This window comes from Osmerus eperlanus, chromosome 20 (genome assembly GCF_963692335.1).
Source record: "Osmerus eperlanus chromosome 20, fOsmEpe2.1, whole genome shotgun sequence".
NCBI classification, from domain to species: Eukaryota; Metazoa; Chordata; class Actinopteri; order Osmeriformes; family Osmeridae; genus Osmerus; species Osmerus eperlanus.
Genome location: NC_085037.1, coordinates 12,765,847 through 12,781,090, shown reverse-complemented (window position 1 = coordinate 12,781,090; position 15,244 = coordinate 12,765,847). Strand labels below are relative to the sequence as shown.

Sequence of the window (15,244 nt, the reverse complement as noted above, 5' to 3'; positions counted from 1 at the left end):
AACTCGCCAAGATAACCTGTTAAAAAATAGCTAATCATTTTCAGATCAACTCAACCCATATATCTAGAGCTATATCAATCAACAACTCAAGCTATTGTATTTAATTGAAAAGTGGGCGAGGGAGAAAAAAAAAAGAGAAATTCTGTGCGCGATGTTAACCTCAACGCAGACCCTGGATCGGCGATAGACATTTAAATTACTTATTTAATTGGCCAAAGGTGGAGACGCCTGATCCTATTGATGCAGGTGAAGACTGGCTTGGGCTCAATCGGCGAATAAACTTGCGCATTGCTTTGCGTTGAACGCTGGACACTTCCTGGTTGGTTTGTCACCCCTCTGTTTTCTGGAGCTCTCAAGGCGGGTGATCGAGCAGTAACGATTGATAGTCCCGCATAACCCGTAACACCAGCGGTGATTTCCCTATAAATAAACTACTTAATCGATCGAAACCTAGTCACTTCACAGCAAGAACAAGCGTGCCTCGTCCTCTAAGTAGGAGAGGCAGAGGGAGGGTGTGCAGCCAACTAGTATCGGTCTGTAGCGTCTTTACCTTTTAAGACACAAGGTTGCGGGTTTTTTCCCTCCCACGATTGTTTGACATTCAGAAAGGACTTTCAATCGATTGTTCGGTCAGGTGAGGAAAGAGAGGTAAGTTTATCCACATCTTGTAGTACTAGCCACGAATCATTGATGGCTAGAGGGCTAGCTAGCTGAGTTGGCTAATATTACCACTACTACTAGCTAGGAAGTACCACCCATAGTAGGCTACTACTGTATTAGCAAAGACCGAAAGACCGTGGTCAGATTCTGCGGAAGGCAGACATGATCTAGCTAGCTAGTTAGCTAAACTGATCGTTTTGGCATTATCGCTGTCAAGATGTGGCAACCAGCCAATTCCCGGGCGTTAAATCTTTTTTTTCTTCTCGTTTAAACATCTGTTTAAGACGTTTATTACACGAGGGTAGTTAATCCAGTCTAATTGAAAAGGGTTTAAGGGGGACTGTTCTGGACAGATGTTTGACACCCTAGACCGTATTTTCCCTGTCAAGTTGGGCTATCTTGCTAACACTGTACACCCACCAATCATTCCTTGACACTTCTCCAAGTGTATGCTACACCTGCCTACTTCCTTGTACCGAAACCCATAATAAGTGTAGAGAGAGTGCGTCACTCATAATGTATTTCTGATGGAGCTTGTGGGGTAAACACATCCATATTCAGAAGGGCGAGACGTCGAGGAATGCCAGCTAATGTTATGAAACGATTTCTCGCCGGTCTGTAAATTGCCTGTTCTGTTGTTGTGGACTCCGTATGTTTAGATTAATTTCTCCTGCATTCTCATGGATGGATGTTATCTGTCCATATTAAAAATAACTCATGGACGCTTCCATTTGGCTGGACATCTCGCACGAGTCATTTCTTAAACAGCTCTGTTATAATGTGGTCAGAAGCTTCATTTTAAGTTATATTGCTAAAGTTAGATATTAAGTGTGATTTAGCTAAGTGTGATGCAATTCCTTTAGCTGCTCGTTAATCTCTAACAAGTCTGTTTGACAAGTTATACTTGTCTACTACAGATACTATACTGCTGGAGATCCAAGTAATGTCATCTAAACTTGTTTTGAGAGATTGGTCAGATAAAGCCTGTTCTGTGAGGCAGGGAGACTTAACTATAGTCAATCAGTTCCATTGAGTCTAACAGGAATCCTTCGGTCTCAATACACCTCGCCAGTAGTCCACCACAGAAGGTCATTGATGGAGTAGATAATAGCTGAAGTCTATTGACTCTGGTGTGTTTCTCACCAGAGTGTATGGCAACATAGAGGGAGAGTTGGGGGAGATTTTTAGCATGACTAACACACTGTGTTCAAATATGGCCAGCTCAGATTTACTCACGGTGGGTTGGCAGATTTATAGAAATGTGTTGGTCGATAAGCTCCAGATTTGGTTGTGTGTACTGGGATGATACCCTGGTCTGTGGCTACAATAGTAGGTTAATCCTAATTAGCGGACATACATGGGAGATTATACTGCAGATCCTATGAAATTGGCCACATTAATGGAGTAAATCCTGACCTCTTATTTTAACTGAATTTAAGGGAAAACTTTTGTGGTTTTTGGGATTCATAGCAGCTGCACCCAGCAAACTATTTTTTTTGTAAGTTTTTGATACATAATGCCTGAAAAAGATAAATAAATTACTTCTCCCCTCCTTTGTTCTTTCATCTAATTGTGATATGTTAACCAGAAAAAAATGAAAAATTGACTTGAGGAATCTCTCTCTTTCTCATCCCCACATCTCCCCTCCCTCTCCCCACCTCTCTCCCTGCCTCCTCCCCCCCCCCCCCCCCCCCACCTCCCCAGCATGAGGGTGGGGTTGTGGTGGTAGGATGAAGAGTCCGGGCCATCGCAGCAGGGACATCGAGAGGCAAGCAGGCTACCTGAGGCCCGAGCACTGCTCTCCTCCCCCCCTGCGGTCCCGCTCCAACGCCATGTGGTTCATCCGCGACGGCTGCGGCATGGTGTGTGGCATCATCACCTGGATGCTCGTCTTCTACGCCGAGTTCGTGGTGGTGTTTGTCATGCTGCTTCCTGCCAAGAGCGTGCTGTACAGCCTGTTCAACGGGGCGCTGTTCAACACCCTGGCGTTCCTCGCCCTCGCCTCTCACGCCCGGGCCATGTGCACCGACCCGGTGAGCCTCTTCGGTCCTATCTCTCTCCGCTCCTCTGTCGGTTTGTCAGTCTGTGGAGAATGTCTGTCATTTCGTTCTTAATAAACCCCCGAAAAGCTCTCTCGACAGCAATAGCATGCACTCTCATAGTTGTTTGAGGGAATATGAATTATCAATGTTACTTCAATATTAAAAAATCCGATTTTTGTTTGATAGTTTGAGTGACTCAGGGCCTTCTGTCCTGACCCCCCTCCCTCTCCCCAGGGGGCCGTTCCTAAGGGCAACGCCACCAAGGAGTTTATTGAGAGTCTTCAGCTGAAGCCGGGTCAGGTGGTTTACAAGTGTCCAAAGTGCTGCAGCATCAAACCTGACCGAGCCCATCACTGCAGGTAAACACCCAGACACAGCCCTCCACTGCAGGTAAACACCCAGACACAGCCCTCCACTGCAGGTAAACACCCAGACACAGCCCTCCACTGCAGGTAAACACCCAGACACAGCCCTCCACTGCAGGTAAACACCCAGACACAGCCCATCACTGCAGGTAAACACCCAGACACAGCCCTCCACTGCAGGTAAACACCCAGACACAGCCCATCACTGCAGGTAAACACCCAGACACAGCCCTCCACTGCAGGTAAACACCCAGACACAGCCCATCACTGCAGGTAAACATCAGTGCTACTGCAGGGTGGAGGCGCAGAGCCTAGTGGAGGCAGAACCTAGGAGAGGAAGAGTCTAGGACAGACAGGCAAAGTCTAGTGGAGGCAGACCCAGAGAGGCAGAGCCTAGGAGAGGCAGAGGCAGTGCCTCTGGGAATATTACTGTTTGTTCCAGAGTTCTCTGTGACGTGTTTTCCACTCTTGCTGCCTCTCAGCTGAAGGCCTCTCTAGACAGCAGCTAGCTACCAAGCCCTTCCACCTGGGCTCCTTCAGTGGCACTTGGACAGGTGAAAAGAGCAAACACAAATGAGATGAATTGAAAAGGGATTTGCCTTCAGGACGAGTGGCAATAACCGACGATGCCGACAACATCTCAAAAGCCTGTGTATATACTGGGAGTATATATACATTTTGGGTGGTAGTGTGTCCCGGTCTGATCAAATACAGGCTCCCAGGCATGGGTATTATTAATTTGTTTTCAACTTCTATGACAGTCTGGTAATAGGACAGCACTGTGTTTGACTCCAGTATTGATTGCTAGATGATTTAGGGTGAGGGGGTAAGGTTGGGTTATCATTCTGCTCGCTAGCTCAGTCAAACTGTATGTATATCTTTCTTGTGACTCTGTCCAATAGAACCAGCCAAACCAGCCCGATCAGTGGGTTCTTTCTATCTCTCCCGTCCATCAATGTGAGATTTGTCATCTGTCACTATTTCTACAGCTGCACACATGAGTGTGTTCTGCAGCCCTGTGTGTGTGTGTTTTGGGGGTGAATGTGTGTGTTTTGAAGCGGAAGCGTGTGTGTTTGGAGGTGGGTGTGTGTGGATGTTTTTTTGGTGTGTGTGTGTGGGCGTGCTTTAATTCACTGTTATTTAGGTATGCATTCTGCCTAATCTTTCTTACACAGAGGAAGCAGTGTGTAGGTCATGATGTGACCTATATCTGTCAGGCCCCCGCCATCTGGGGCTCTCTTTTGCTTTCATGTTCTCTTTTCATGCATAGTAATGTGTGTGTGTGTGTGTGTGTTCCCTTCTCAGTGTATGTAAACGCTGCATTAAGAAGATGGACCACCACTGCCCCTGGGTGAACAACTGCGTTGGGGAAAGCAACCAGAAATACTTTGTACTTTTCACTGTGAGTTGCTGAGTTCATAGATTTCCCAGCATCCTCCAGCAGACACAAGTTCTCACTCCTGTCACAACATCAAGAACATCGCTGCTTGATTAATTTAAATAATTTAGCAGACGTCCTTTTTCTTATTTACTATTCAGGTATCCGTAACGCATTTTAACGCAGACTCAAATGACTTCTTTCACAAAATGATCTCTCTCTCTCCCTCTCAGATGTACATTGCGCTGATATCCCTCCACTCTCTCGTCATGGTTGCCTTGCATTTCATCTTCTGCTTCGAGGAAGACTGGACGAGTAAGTGGCAGGCTGGCTGTGGTCCGACTGGGCTCGGGATCTGTGACGTGTGGACGCACGCGTGCTGTTTGCTTGATTCTGTGGCGTTTTAGGTTGGATCATCCCCCCCCTCCCGTCTAAAGCTTGTTCCTTGCCATCCCCTTCTCCTCTCCTCCCAACCCTTCTCCTCCTATCCATTCGCCTCCCCTCTCCTCATATCCCCTTCTCCTTCCCAACCCTTCTCCTCCTATCCATTCGCCTCCCCTCTCCTCATATCCCCTTCTCCTTCCCAACCCTTCTCCTCCTATCCATTCGCCTCCCCTCTCCTCATATCCCCTTCTCCTTCCCAACCCTTCTCCTCCTATCCATTCGCCTCCCCTCTCCTCATATCCCCTTCTCCTTCCCAACCCTTCTCCTATCCATTCGCCTCCCCTCTCCTCATATCCCCTTCTCCTTCCCAACCCTTCTCCTCCTATCCATTCGCCTCCCCTCTCCTCATATCCCCTTCTCCTTCCCAACCCTTCTCCTCCTATCCATTCGCCTCCCCTCTCCTCATATCCCCTTCTCCTTCCCAACCCTTCTCCTCCTATCCATTCGCCTCCCCTCTCCTCATATCCCCTTCTCCTTCCCAACCCTTCTCCTCCTATCCATTCGCCTCCCCTCTCCTCATATCCCCTTCTCCTTCCCAACCCTTCTCCTCCTATCCATTCGCCTCCCCTCTCCTCATATCCCCTTCTCCTTCCCAACCCTTCTCCTCCTATCCATTCGCCTCCCCTCTCCTCATATCCCCTTCTCCTCTCCTCCCAACCCTTCTCCTCCTATCCATTCGCCTCCCCTCTCCTCATATCCCCTTCTCCTTCCCTACGATTCTCCTCCTCTCCGTTCCCAGAGTGCAGCTCCTTCTCTCCTCCGGCGACCGTAATCCTCCTCATCCTCCTGTGCTTTGAGGGCCTCCTCTTCCTCATCTTCACCTCCGTCATGTTCGGAACTCAGGTCCACTCCATCTGCACCGACGAGACGGTGAGTGGACACGACTCCTCGCCTCGGCAACCGCTCAACCACACACACACACGCACTAACACACGCATTCACACTCAACCACACACACGCATTCACACTCACACACTCACTTTCACACACACATACAACACAAGATGTGCTGGATATCATTAGTTCCCCCCTCAGTTCATAACTGTTGTTTTCCGTACAGGGCATTGAGCAGCTGAAGAAGGAGGAGAGGAAATGGGCTAAAAAGACCAAGTGGATGAATCTGAAGGTGGTGTTTGGTCATCCCTTCTCTATAGCGTGGCTCAGCCCCTTCGCTACCCCGGACCACGGGAAGTCGGACCCATCGCAGTACATCGTCTGAGGTTCGGAAGCTAAGCTCGCTGTGTGTTCTGTACATACAGTCAGCCGCTGTTTGGGTGGCGCGGACTGATGATGCGTACAAGTCTTCCTGGATTTCACCAAGCATAAACTCTGACAACTCCATTTTCTACTTTTTTGTGATTTGGATCATTTTAAATTTCCAGGGTGCTCTTGATTGAACTGTCTGGTTGGCATTTTGCTTGTTTTAAAAAAAGAAAACGTAAAAAAAAAAAAATCTTGTCACTTTTTGTTTTGCCTTCTTCCTCTCTTTTGGCTTGAGGATGACTCGTGATAGCCATGTGGAATTATAACTTTTTTCTGTTTACAACCATTTTTCTCACAACGTTTCTCACGTTCAGGAGGTATGACTGTGAAAGCACTTGCAGACAGGCCAGGATCCTGCTCTGTGGGGACACACTAAACCTAAAGTATTCCCTGTACATAGTCACTTCCTGTTTCGAGGACTCTACAACACCATCACGGGGCAGAAATCAACGTTGTTCTCCAGTTTAAAGCAAAGCTCGGAAACAAAGTATTTTGTCTTCCGAGGAAGCAAGCGGTACATGATCAGTTTTTCGTCATGTAAATTGTGTAACATCTTGCTGTCAGCCTGTAGTCCGTAGTAAATAGTAAATGCCCAATGTTAGATTTGAGAAATAGCACAGTATTTAGCCGACACACTGCAGTTGATTTGCTTCAGTAAAGTAGTCAGTTGGCTGTTAGTTACAGTTGGTAAATAAATAGTTTTGCAGCTCTGCCTTAACGCTACCATTTGAGGTAGAAGCATTATCCTATCTGATCTGATAGCCCGAACCCAACCAGGCCCGACCAGAACTTGTTCAGGAGTTCAGAACCCAGCCAGAATCCATTTAGAACCCAGCCAGAATCCATTTAGAACCCAGCCAGGCTTGGCCAGAACCTGTCCACAAGCCAGCTAGTCAGTAGGCCTGTCGGTTGTACCAGCCTGACATTTGAGCTCAACATGGTTCTAACTGTGAGCTCTGCAGCACACTGTGTGACGTGAGTCTGGCTGGTATATCTGTGAATGATCGATAGTTGAGGCTTGCTTTTGGTTCTGTATCAAGGGACTGGGCGGCTTGTAGAACTGACTCAGCCCAATGAAAAATATGTGCATCGAGGCCTGGAAAGGGCAAGCCAGAAGAGAATGTCAATGTGGGGAGCGCAACACTACAGTCGTAGGTGTCCAGGCTTCGCAGACAGGCACAGAGCTGTTATGGCACAGATAGGACTGATCACGGAAGCATTTATGTCCGGAAGAAAACTATTTTTTTCCGAGAGGATGATCCCACAGTGAACCCTGTGTGTTCACCAGCCTTACTATGGACAGAAGGAGAGTGATGTGTTTTTGACAAAGAAATAGAAGGACTTCATTCTTGTCAGCTTGAGAACATTTATGTTGCCAAATTTATGGTTTACAGAGGGAGATCTTTTCCTAACTCATTTCAAACCCCCCCCCCCCTCCCCGTGCATGTCGTGAATGGTTCGGCTCTTTTTAGGATGGGGTGTACCATGTTGATTGTCAAGGGGTTCTGTGTGGCTGTCTGGAAGACTTGACTTTCTTTGAAGAAATAACTGACTATCATTGCCACAGGTCTTGGAAGAAAATGTTGATCATGCCGTGCTGAGCCAAGACATGCATGCTCCTGTGTTCTGTATGTGTTTCGACCAATTCTGTTGATTTTAAAATGAAAACAATTGCTATCCATGTTCCTGAGATGAGTGAAAGTAAAATCAACTGTCAGGCTGCTTTTAAGAGGTAGTGTAGATTTTTCTGTAAAACGTACTGATCTCAAATTGAGTTCAAGTGCCACATATGAATAAATGTCAATTTCCATGATCTCACAGTCACTCCGATCCAAAATGCTGTTTTGGTGTCCCAATCTGACATGACACTCCCTGACGTAATATGTCTGCACACTAATAATCAACACAACGCTGCAATCTGATTGGACAGATGGCCCTCTACCTTGTAAAATCCTGCATTATTGAACAGACCCATGTGATTTTCCCTGCATAACTAAGTACTTTAATACCTCTTCTCCTGTCCGTGGCATTTCTCCTCACCTTATAGAGATAAGACAGCTAGCTAGCTGCCATCTTACCGTATTGAGATAAGACAGCTAGCTAGCTGCCATCTTACCGTATAGAGATAAGACAGCTAGCTAGCTGCCATCTTACCGTATAGAGATAAGACAGCTAGCTAGCTGCCATCTTACCGTATAGAGATAAGACAGCTAGCTAGCTGCCATCTTACCGTATAGAGATAAGACAGCTAGCTAGCTGCCATCTTACCGTATAGAGATAATCTTTGTGTTGAGTGATGCTGGAGACAAGCTGGGATTCATGTCATTGAGCCAGCTTGTAGATGTTGGGGGTGGTTTAAGACACTCACACAGAAGGGAAATGATTATGATGTGTACATTAAGCAGATGCTTTTCTCTGAGGTGATTTTCAGTACAGCGGTGGGTGGGTGGGGGGATTTGGACATGAGATCTATTGATCTGCCTGAGCTATTCCTATTGAACACATTCCTCATACTGCTGTCTCCCTCAGTGTTTGTGTACGCACATACAAATATTTGCTGTAAAAAGAAAAGAAAAAAGAAGCTATTCACCATGTGCTTCTATTTAACCCTTGTGTTATCTTCGGGTCATTCTGACCCATCAGTCATTGTGACCCACCGTCGTATTGCGACAACTTTACCGCATACAAAAACAAAGTGAAGCATTTTCTTTTAACCGTCGGGTTGTCTCAGACCCCCCACATTGCAAAGGTTAAAAGAAAATTATTTTTATTTGTTTTTGTATTGGGTAAAATTGGGTAAACACAACGATGGTTCGTTATGAACCTTTGGGTCATGTGACCCGAAGGCAGCACAAGGGTTAAAGAAATATGTTATTCTGAATGCAAAGTATATCTGTTTCGTTTACTTTCGTACGGAAATGGAATAAAATGTAAAGGTCTTCTCAAATTGTTTATTGTCTTTTTCCGGGTTGTGATTGCGCAATGTTTTGACAGTTTGTTAAGAGAAATATTTTGCCAGCAGCTCATCAGATATAACTGTCAGATTTGTGGCCTTGGTGTCTAAATACTTTATAAATTCCTCTTCCTACACAACCCAGTCAGTTGGTGAATACGCTGTCAAGCTCACAGCAATAAAGGACTGGCTGTGACAATATTCTTGATGAGGTGTTTATTCAATCATTATTCAAACATTGTGCATCTCAAACTTGTATGAGACAACTTATTACATGTCCATAAAACGTTTTTTTTTTTTTTTTTCTGTTGATAGAAAATATTTACACTCTTACAAATGTAAATTTCCAACATTGTACATAAGATATGACAGACCATCAGTGCATACACGTCACTACCTTGGTTTACCCAATCTCTGGTAGTGTGTGCAGACACGTGGCTGTTATGAAGTGTTAATATCTGCCTTACATTTACTGATACTTGACCCCTTACCAAACACTATAACTGAGGCATTTTGTAACAATGAGTGTTTATTTTATTTTTTTAAGTAACCATTTGAGGTTTAACTGATTTCTGGCTCTTGTTAATGTAAACTGTATATGTACAGCATTTGCTTTACTTTGATTGCTTGTGCTGGAATTATCTTGAAAACACACAGCTTTAAAGGTCACTATATGTATAATATAAGCTTCCTTGTCTAATCTTAATAGTTTATATCCACACAGTATATGGTTACATATAGATAAACAATCAACTCTTGCATGAAGTGTAAATAAAGAGAATATTCATGAAATGATACTACTTCAATCCAGTGATTTCTCCTCTAAACTAAAGGTGGATTTCACAGGTTTAAACCTCAGATGAAACAGCAGACCGATAGTATTTTAATTCCTATCAAAGACTTCCATCTGTGCTTGATTGAGCTTGCCTGGTAGATCCAACGACATGGACCTCAGGCGCCATGACTACTCATCTAAGACTCCAAGCAGGCACAAGCAAACGATCAAAGAGTATTTGTGAGGATTTAAATAGTATTTGTCGCAGATCTGATTAACTGGAGAAACATCAACACGAGTGTCTCCTGAACAGATAGCTCGATAGCATAGATATAATCACATTTCCAGGGAAGTACTCTATTGTATTTCAAATCACACGATACGAAACTTGCAGACTAGGCTGCAGCTGGAAAGACTACTGATTTCATAGTGTGAGATCGTCAGCTGGATACAGAGTCCTCATAGCTACAGTTGTTATAGCTACCATTTAATGTTGCATGCATATGAGGATTGATATGTATCAGAAACAACAGCAAAGTGTGATCGCTGTCGGGGAACACCAAACTCCCTTCCACAGCTGCAACTGTCGTCGTTCTTGCTGTAGTGTTGCTGTTCCGACTCCAAGAGCCCTCCCGATATTTCACGTCACAGTGTTATGGAGTATTGGAGATCATTGTTGGAGGACGAGCATGCAGAGAACCAAGCGGGGACAGTAGCCTGTCAGTGTTCAGGAGCCTCTTCACCTCTCCAGGGACACTGAAGGAAAGATTGTGCCTTCCTCAAGAGCAAGATTAGTTTTGATCAGGTTTTCACTGTAAAACTAAGGAATAAGCTGCTGGCAAAGGTTCATCAGGAAGGCAATTTAGTGCCAACCCTGATAACGACAAAGACTCTTTAAATAAGGTTTAGTTGCAATCTTCTTATTTTTATGTTCGAAAAGGTCAGGTCAAATGGAATTACATTAGTTAATATCATGACCATCATAGATGGCGTCTGGATCCTAGAAGTTGATCGCCATTTTGGTACACTTTGGTGTGATTTATCTGGGTTCAGGAAAATTGCAAACATCTGTCATCGAGGCAAGGACAAATGTCGACACAATCCAGCAAACTAGTGGCGCTCTTTGATAGGTTACATCTTGACGGGACACGGTACGGCCATAGCTGTGTGTCATCATCTTTGAGAACCTTGAATAGGTAAATGAACAAGCTACGGCTTGTTTTGGTTGGCTCACAGACTCAGCTCAAACATCACCTTGAACATGCATCAACGCGGTGGTGAGAGACTTTACAGTGAGTGTCGTTATCTTACGAAATACATAAAATAAAGCTTTGTGAAATAAGTCGCTCGGCATTTCAATGGGGAACAAACATTTACATTTAGTTATTTAGCAGACGCTCTTATCCAGAGCGACTTACAGTAAGTACAGGGACATTCCCCCGAGGCAAGTAGGGTGAAGTGCCTTGCCCAAGGACACAACGTCAGTTGGCACGGCCGGGAATCGAACTGGCAACCTTCGGATTACTAGCCCGATTCCCTCACCGCTCGGCCACCTGACTCCCCTGTTCATCCCCTGGTTGTGGATGATTCCCTCTACCCCGTTACCCAGCTGTGGAGTAATACCCCATTGGGAGCTATCTGACAGTGACTATCTTTACCCAAAGACCTACACATCCATCACCCAAGAAAAAGGAATGCTTGATACATCGTCAGAAAGATTGCATTACTATTATTATTTTTCATTATTTCTTTCCCATCTCTCTTCTTCACCAGTGAATTGTCCCGGTGAGTTGTGCCGTTGGTATGAGTGTCAGTTCACTCGTTCTTCTTAGCGACAACTCTCTGCCCGTCGTGAGGAGAGCCCCTCTGCAGGACCAGGAGGCCAGAGAAAGTGAGAGAGACCCCCACCCACCACAACGTAATGTGGGTCTCCCCGAAGATTAGCTGGCCAAGAAATGCCTGAGTAAAAATAAATGTACTTAATTATTCAGTGGCTATTAGTCAGAAACATTCAGCTGAAATGGTAAAAATGTCATTCATGTTTTGGGTTTGTGTGTGTGTGTGTGTGTGTGTGTGTGTATGTGTGCATACTTGTGACTGTGATTAGACTTTTTTTTTTTTTTTTACATCTTCTGGAATCAACTGCTAAATGTGTTGTTTGGAATCCCCATTTCTGGATTCTATTAAAGACGTCATTTCGGTTCATATTATGTACTTAAAATGGTACATTCCAAGACTAAATTATTAAGTTCAGTAAGTTCCCCTCCACAGAGATGCCAGAGAGTGCCATGGACACAAAGTTTCTTAGTTAAGGTTACACACCACTCTCTATGGGGCTGCTATTTGTAGCTGTTATGAAATATTTACTACACAAGGAGGGAATGTGAGGTTGTAAGTGTGTGGGAACAGAGTACTTGATGCTACAGTGCCTCATTACCAGAGTCTAAGTAGTACTGCACTTTACAATACCGCACATTGTTAAAGGTAGTATATACTCACAGAGGATTGTGTACGTAGCACTATAGTGTGCTAAACTAGTTACATATGTTGTTTATAGGTATTCATATACTCACAGAGATTAAGCCACAGCACTGTGTTACCTGAGTATAACTAACACCATACAGCCCTATAGAGTAGTATAGTAGTAAAGTGACATATTGTTACTAGATGAAGGTATTAAAGAGATACTCACGGAGGAGATGAAGTTGGAGGCTGTGGTGGTCACAGTAGTTCGGGTGGAGGAGGAGGAGTACCTGAGGGCCTTGGCCAGAAACGTCCACATCACGGCATTGCAAGTGAACAACAGGCCACCGCACAGAAGACGCAACGGGATGTGCAGCTGGAACAAGACGAGAGCCGGGGGTTAACAGATTAATGCGGGCTGGAACGGTCACGGAGATTCACATCCGTGGAGCATGTCTGCAATTGTATGAACTGTAGGTTTTAACTGTCAGGGGATGCACTCCATTGGTGTAAATTGAACTGGCTGCTGCCGGTTTAACGGCTGTATTTGAGATGTCAGGGCCCTTTTGCAGTCGGTATCGTTTGTCAAAATCTGCTGTAGCTATTGAAGATTTCAATTATTAGTCAACCGTGAAATTATGGCAGTTAAAAAATATGTGCCGACCGCCTTGAAGGTCATTTAGTCAAAGCAGGAAAGTGGCGTATTTAAACGAGATATTCACGTGACAGATTTGACTAATTAAACAAACTGTATTTGGTTATGGTGTGAGTTTATAACACAAATATCTGATACATGCCAAAACACTAGGTTACAAGGCTGCAATGTCGTCCTGGCACGCGGGTACCGCACGAGCACGACATGATGCGTCTGTCCCGGGAAGGACGCGGACGGTGATGCTGCTCAACACGCGAGCCGGAACCAAAAGCGCTAAACTCAACACTGGAAACCTCCCAACTTCCCGCTTTGTTGAGAAATTACTCGGCGGGCACAGTGATACCTACATTATTCAAAGACACCCGAATCCCATCGTATGAATAATTCAAGATCTTAAACTGTGGCTATGCCTCACCCAGTCACAAGCGGTAGTTTCGTCCGCTTGTCTAAATTTCCGCTGCTCTCCCCACGTCCTCATTCCGGTTTCACATACACCTTTTAGGTAATCGGCTCCTAGAGACAGCTTCGCCGACGACGACGCGACGGCGCCTAGAAAACCCGCAAGCAATGCATAGAAAACTCCGGGAAACATGATGACAACCGAAGCACATAATTTTCTAATCCATCACATTTCTATAGCTACAAGCATGAGCGGTGTCTTGCTGGTGAAGATCTGCTGCAATTCTTACTAACAACCGTCCGGTTGCAGCCACACCAATCAAAACACACAGTTGGCGGCTAGGTATGCAACGGTTGGACAACAGCGTTTGTGTGGCATTGTGGGATAAGTAGTTTCTAAACAGGAATTCCATTCGTTCAGAAATACGTTTTCGTGAATGGATTGTTTCGAACCGCCCATTACATTGATTTGTGTCTTAAGTGCCTCACAATGGCTGTACCCAATCAATTAGCGTAATTATGATGAATTACGATAATTGCCCTAAATTTGTCAAATTAATACAATGGCTATTATATAATTTATATACAATTAAATGAAAAGCCAGATGTCCCTTCATTCTCATCATCAAACAGTAATTTAACCAGACGAGATTTTGGATAATGCTTTTTCTTCTTGGCTTCATTAATGTTGGGTGGAGTGGCTAGATCCATTCTAATGAAATGGGGCAAAGCTATATATCAGGTCCAGTATCACTCTGATCCAGACAGTCTCTACCCCCCCCCCCCTCTCTGTCTCTATCCTTCCCTTCTCCTTCCTTCCCTCTCTCTGTCTCTCTGTGTCCCCCCTCTCTCTCTCACTCCCCCCCTCTTCTCTCTCTCTCTTTTATGGAGTCCTTCTGGCTGAAAGTCCCTGTGTCCCTGCAGCATTCTGATGATCTGGACCATGAAGGTTCATTACCTAAAAACATCCCATCACAGCAACAAGTGGAGGGCCACTCAGTCCAGACCCTATCTCTGCCCTTCAGACTGCTGGAGCTCTCAGAAGATAAGCCAGACTATGTACATCTAACTCCAAAAACACATGAAGAAGGTACTGCAGTTCATACATATTTTGATTTTAGTCAAATTATATTTGATGTTAATTAGCTAGATTAAGAATAAATGGCAGTAAATAAATTGTCGGGTCATTGTTGTGGATCACATTCCCACAAGCGGACAGATACAACAGTTTAATCTCAGCTGTAACTCACTTCCTCACAATTACGCAATCAGTTGCTTGGTACTGAGAGTCTTCTAGTCGTTGTCAAAGCTTTGAAATTCCACTGACTGGTTGTGGGGATGCATCGATTCAGTCGTCAACGTATTTTCCTCGGCTTCCTTTAGGCTGCTGTGACTCACCAGTAGATGGCTCTAAAGTTCTTCCTAGCAACCGCCCTTTAAAAATGAGGCAACAGCTGATTGGTTTGGAGATCCTGACCAGATGTAGTATGGCGTAGGCCTCTATCAACCGCAACCTAAACTAGGAACCACATAACTGCAGATATATAACATAATAATCAACTACCAGTTGGGATAACAAGAGGTTTCTGAATAGATTAACCCACTTTTCTTTCAGTCAATTAAGGAAGGGAAACTACATTCAACTGTCCAAAACTATCAATAGAATGAAACAGAAATAACAGTCTTCAACAACAACATTTAACTTTCAGAACTTTTCTCAAATTCAAGTTCTGAATCAACTAGTGTGTCTTACTGCAGTCAATCGACAGGCTTACAGCCAAAGAGCTTTCACCATCTCCTCCAAGTTTATTAGGCTGTCGTCATCGGCACACTCTCAAAAGAATAAT

At 44.7% G+C, this 15,244-nt stretch overlaps 3 protein-coding genes across 4 annotated transcripts in view; 2 read left to right on the top strand and 1 right to left on the bottom strand.

The window, feature by feature from the left end:
* Nucleotides 1-15,244, top strand: part of cdcp1b (CUB domain containing protein 1b) — an 80,747-nt gene that overhangs the window by 15,857 nt on the left and 49,646 nt on the right. The window lies entirely within an intron of this gene.
* LOC134040697 (palmitoyltransferase ZDHHC3-like) lies at nucleotides 51-7,965 on the top strand. Of its 2 annotated transcripts, none has more exons than XM_062486734.1 (7): nucleotides 51-319; nucleotides 2,365-2,693; nucleotides 2,937-3,061; nucleotides 4,373-4,469; nucleotides 4,679-4,760; nucleotides 5,629-5,759; nucleotides 5,950-7,965. In XM_062486734.1, exons 2-7 carry the CDS (start codon nucleotides 2,391-2,393, stop codon nucleotides 6,106-6,108), a joined length of 897 nt encoding a protein of 298 aa, XP_062342718.1. In that variant the 5' UTR covers nucleotides 51-319; nucleotides 2,365-2,390; the 3' UTR covers nucleotides 6,109-7,965. The 2 variants fall into 2 exon arrangements, with proteins under 2 accessions (XP_062342718.1, XP_062342717.1); XM_062486733.1 differs by having other exon boundaries at nucleotides 65-648.
* LOC134040708 (transmembrane protein 42) lies at nucleotides 9,333-13,728 on the bottom strand. Its single transcript, XM_062486749.1, has 3 exons — nucleotides 13,414-13,728; nucleotides 12,573-12,719; nucleotides 9,333-11,839 (listed from the first exon to the last, which is right to left on the bottom strand). The coding sequence occupies exons 1-3, from the start codon at nucleotides 13,588-13,590 to the stop codon at nucleotides 11,696-11,698; spliced, it is 468 nt and encodes a 155-aa protein (XP_062342733.1). The 5' UTR covers nucleotides 13,591-13,728; the 3' UTR covers nucleotides 9,333-11,695.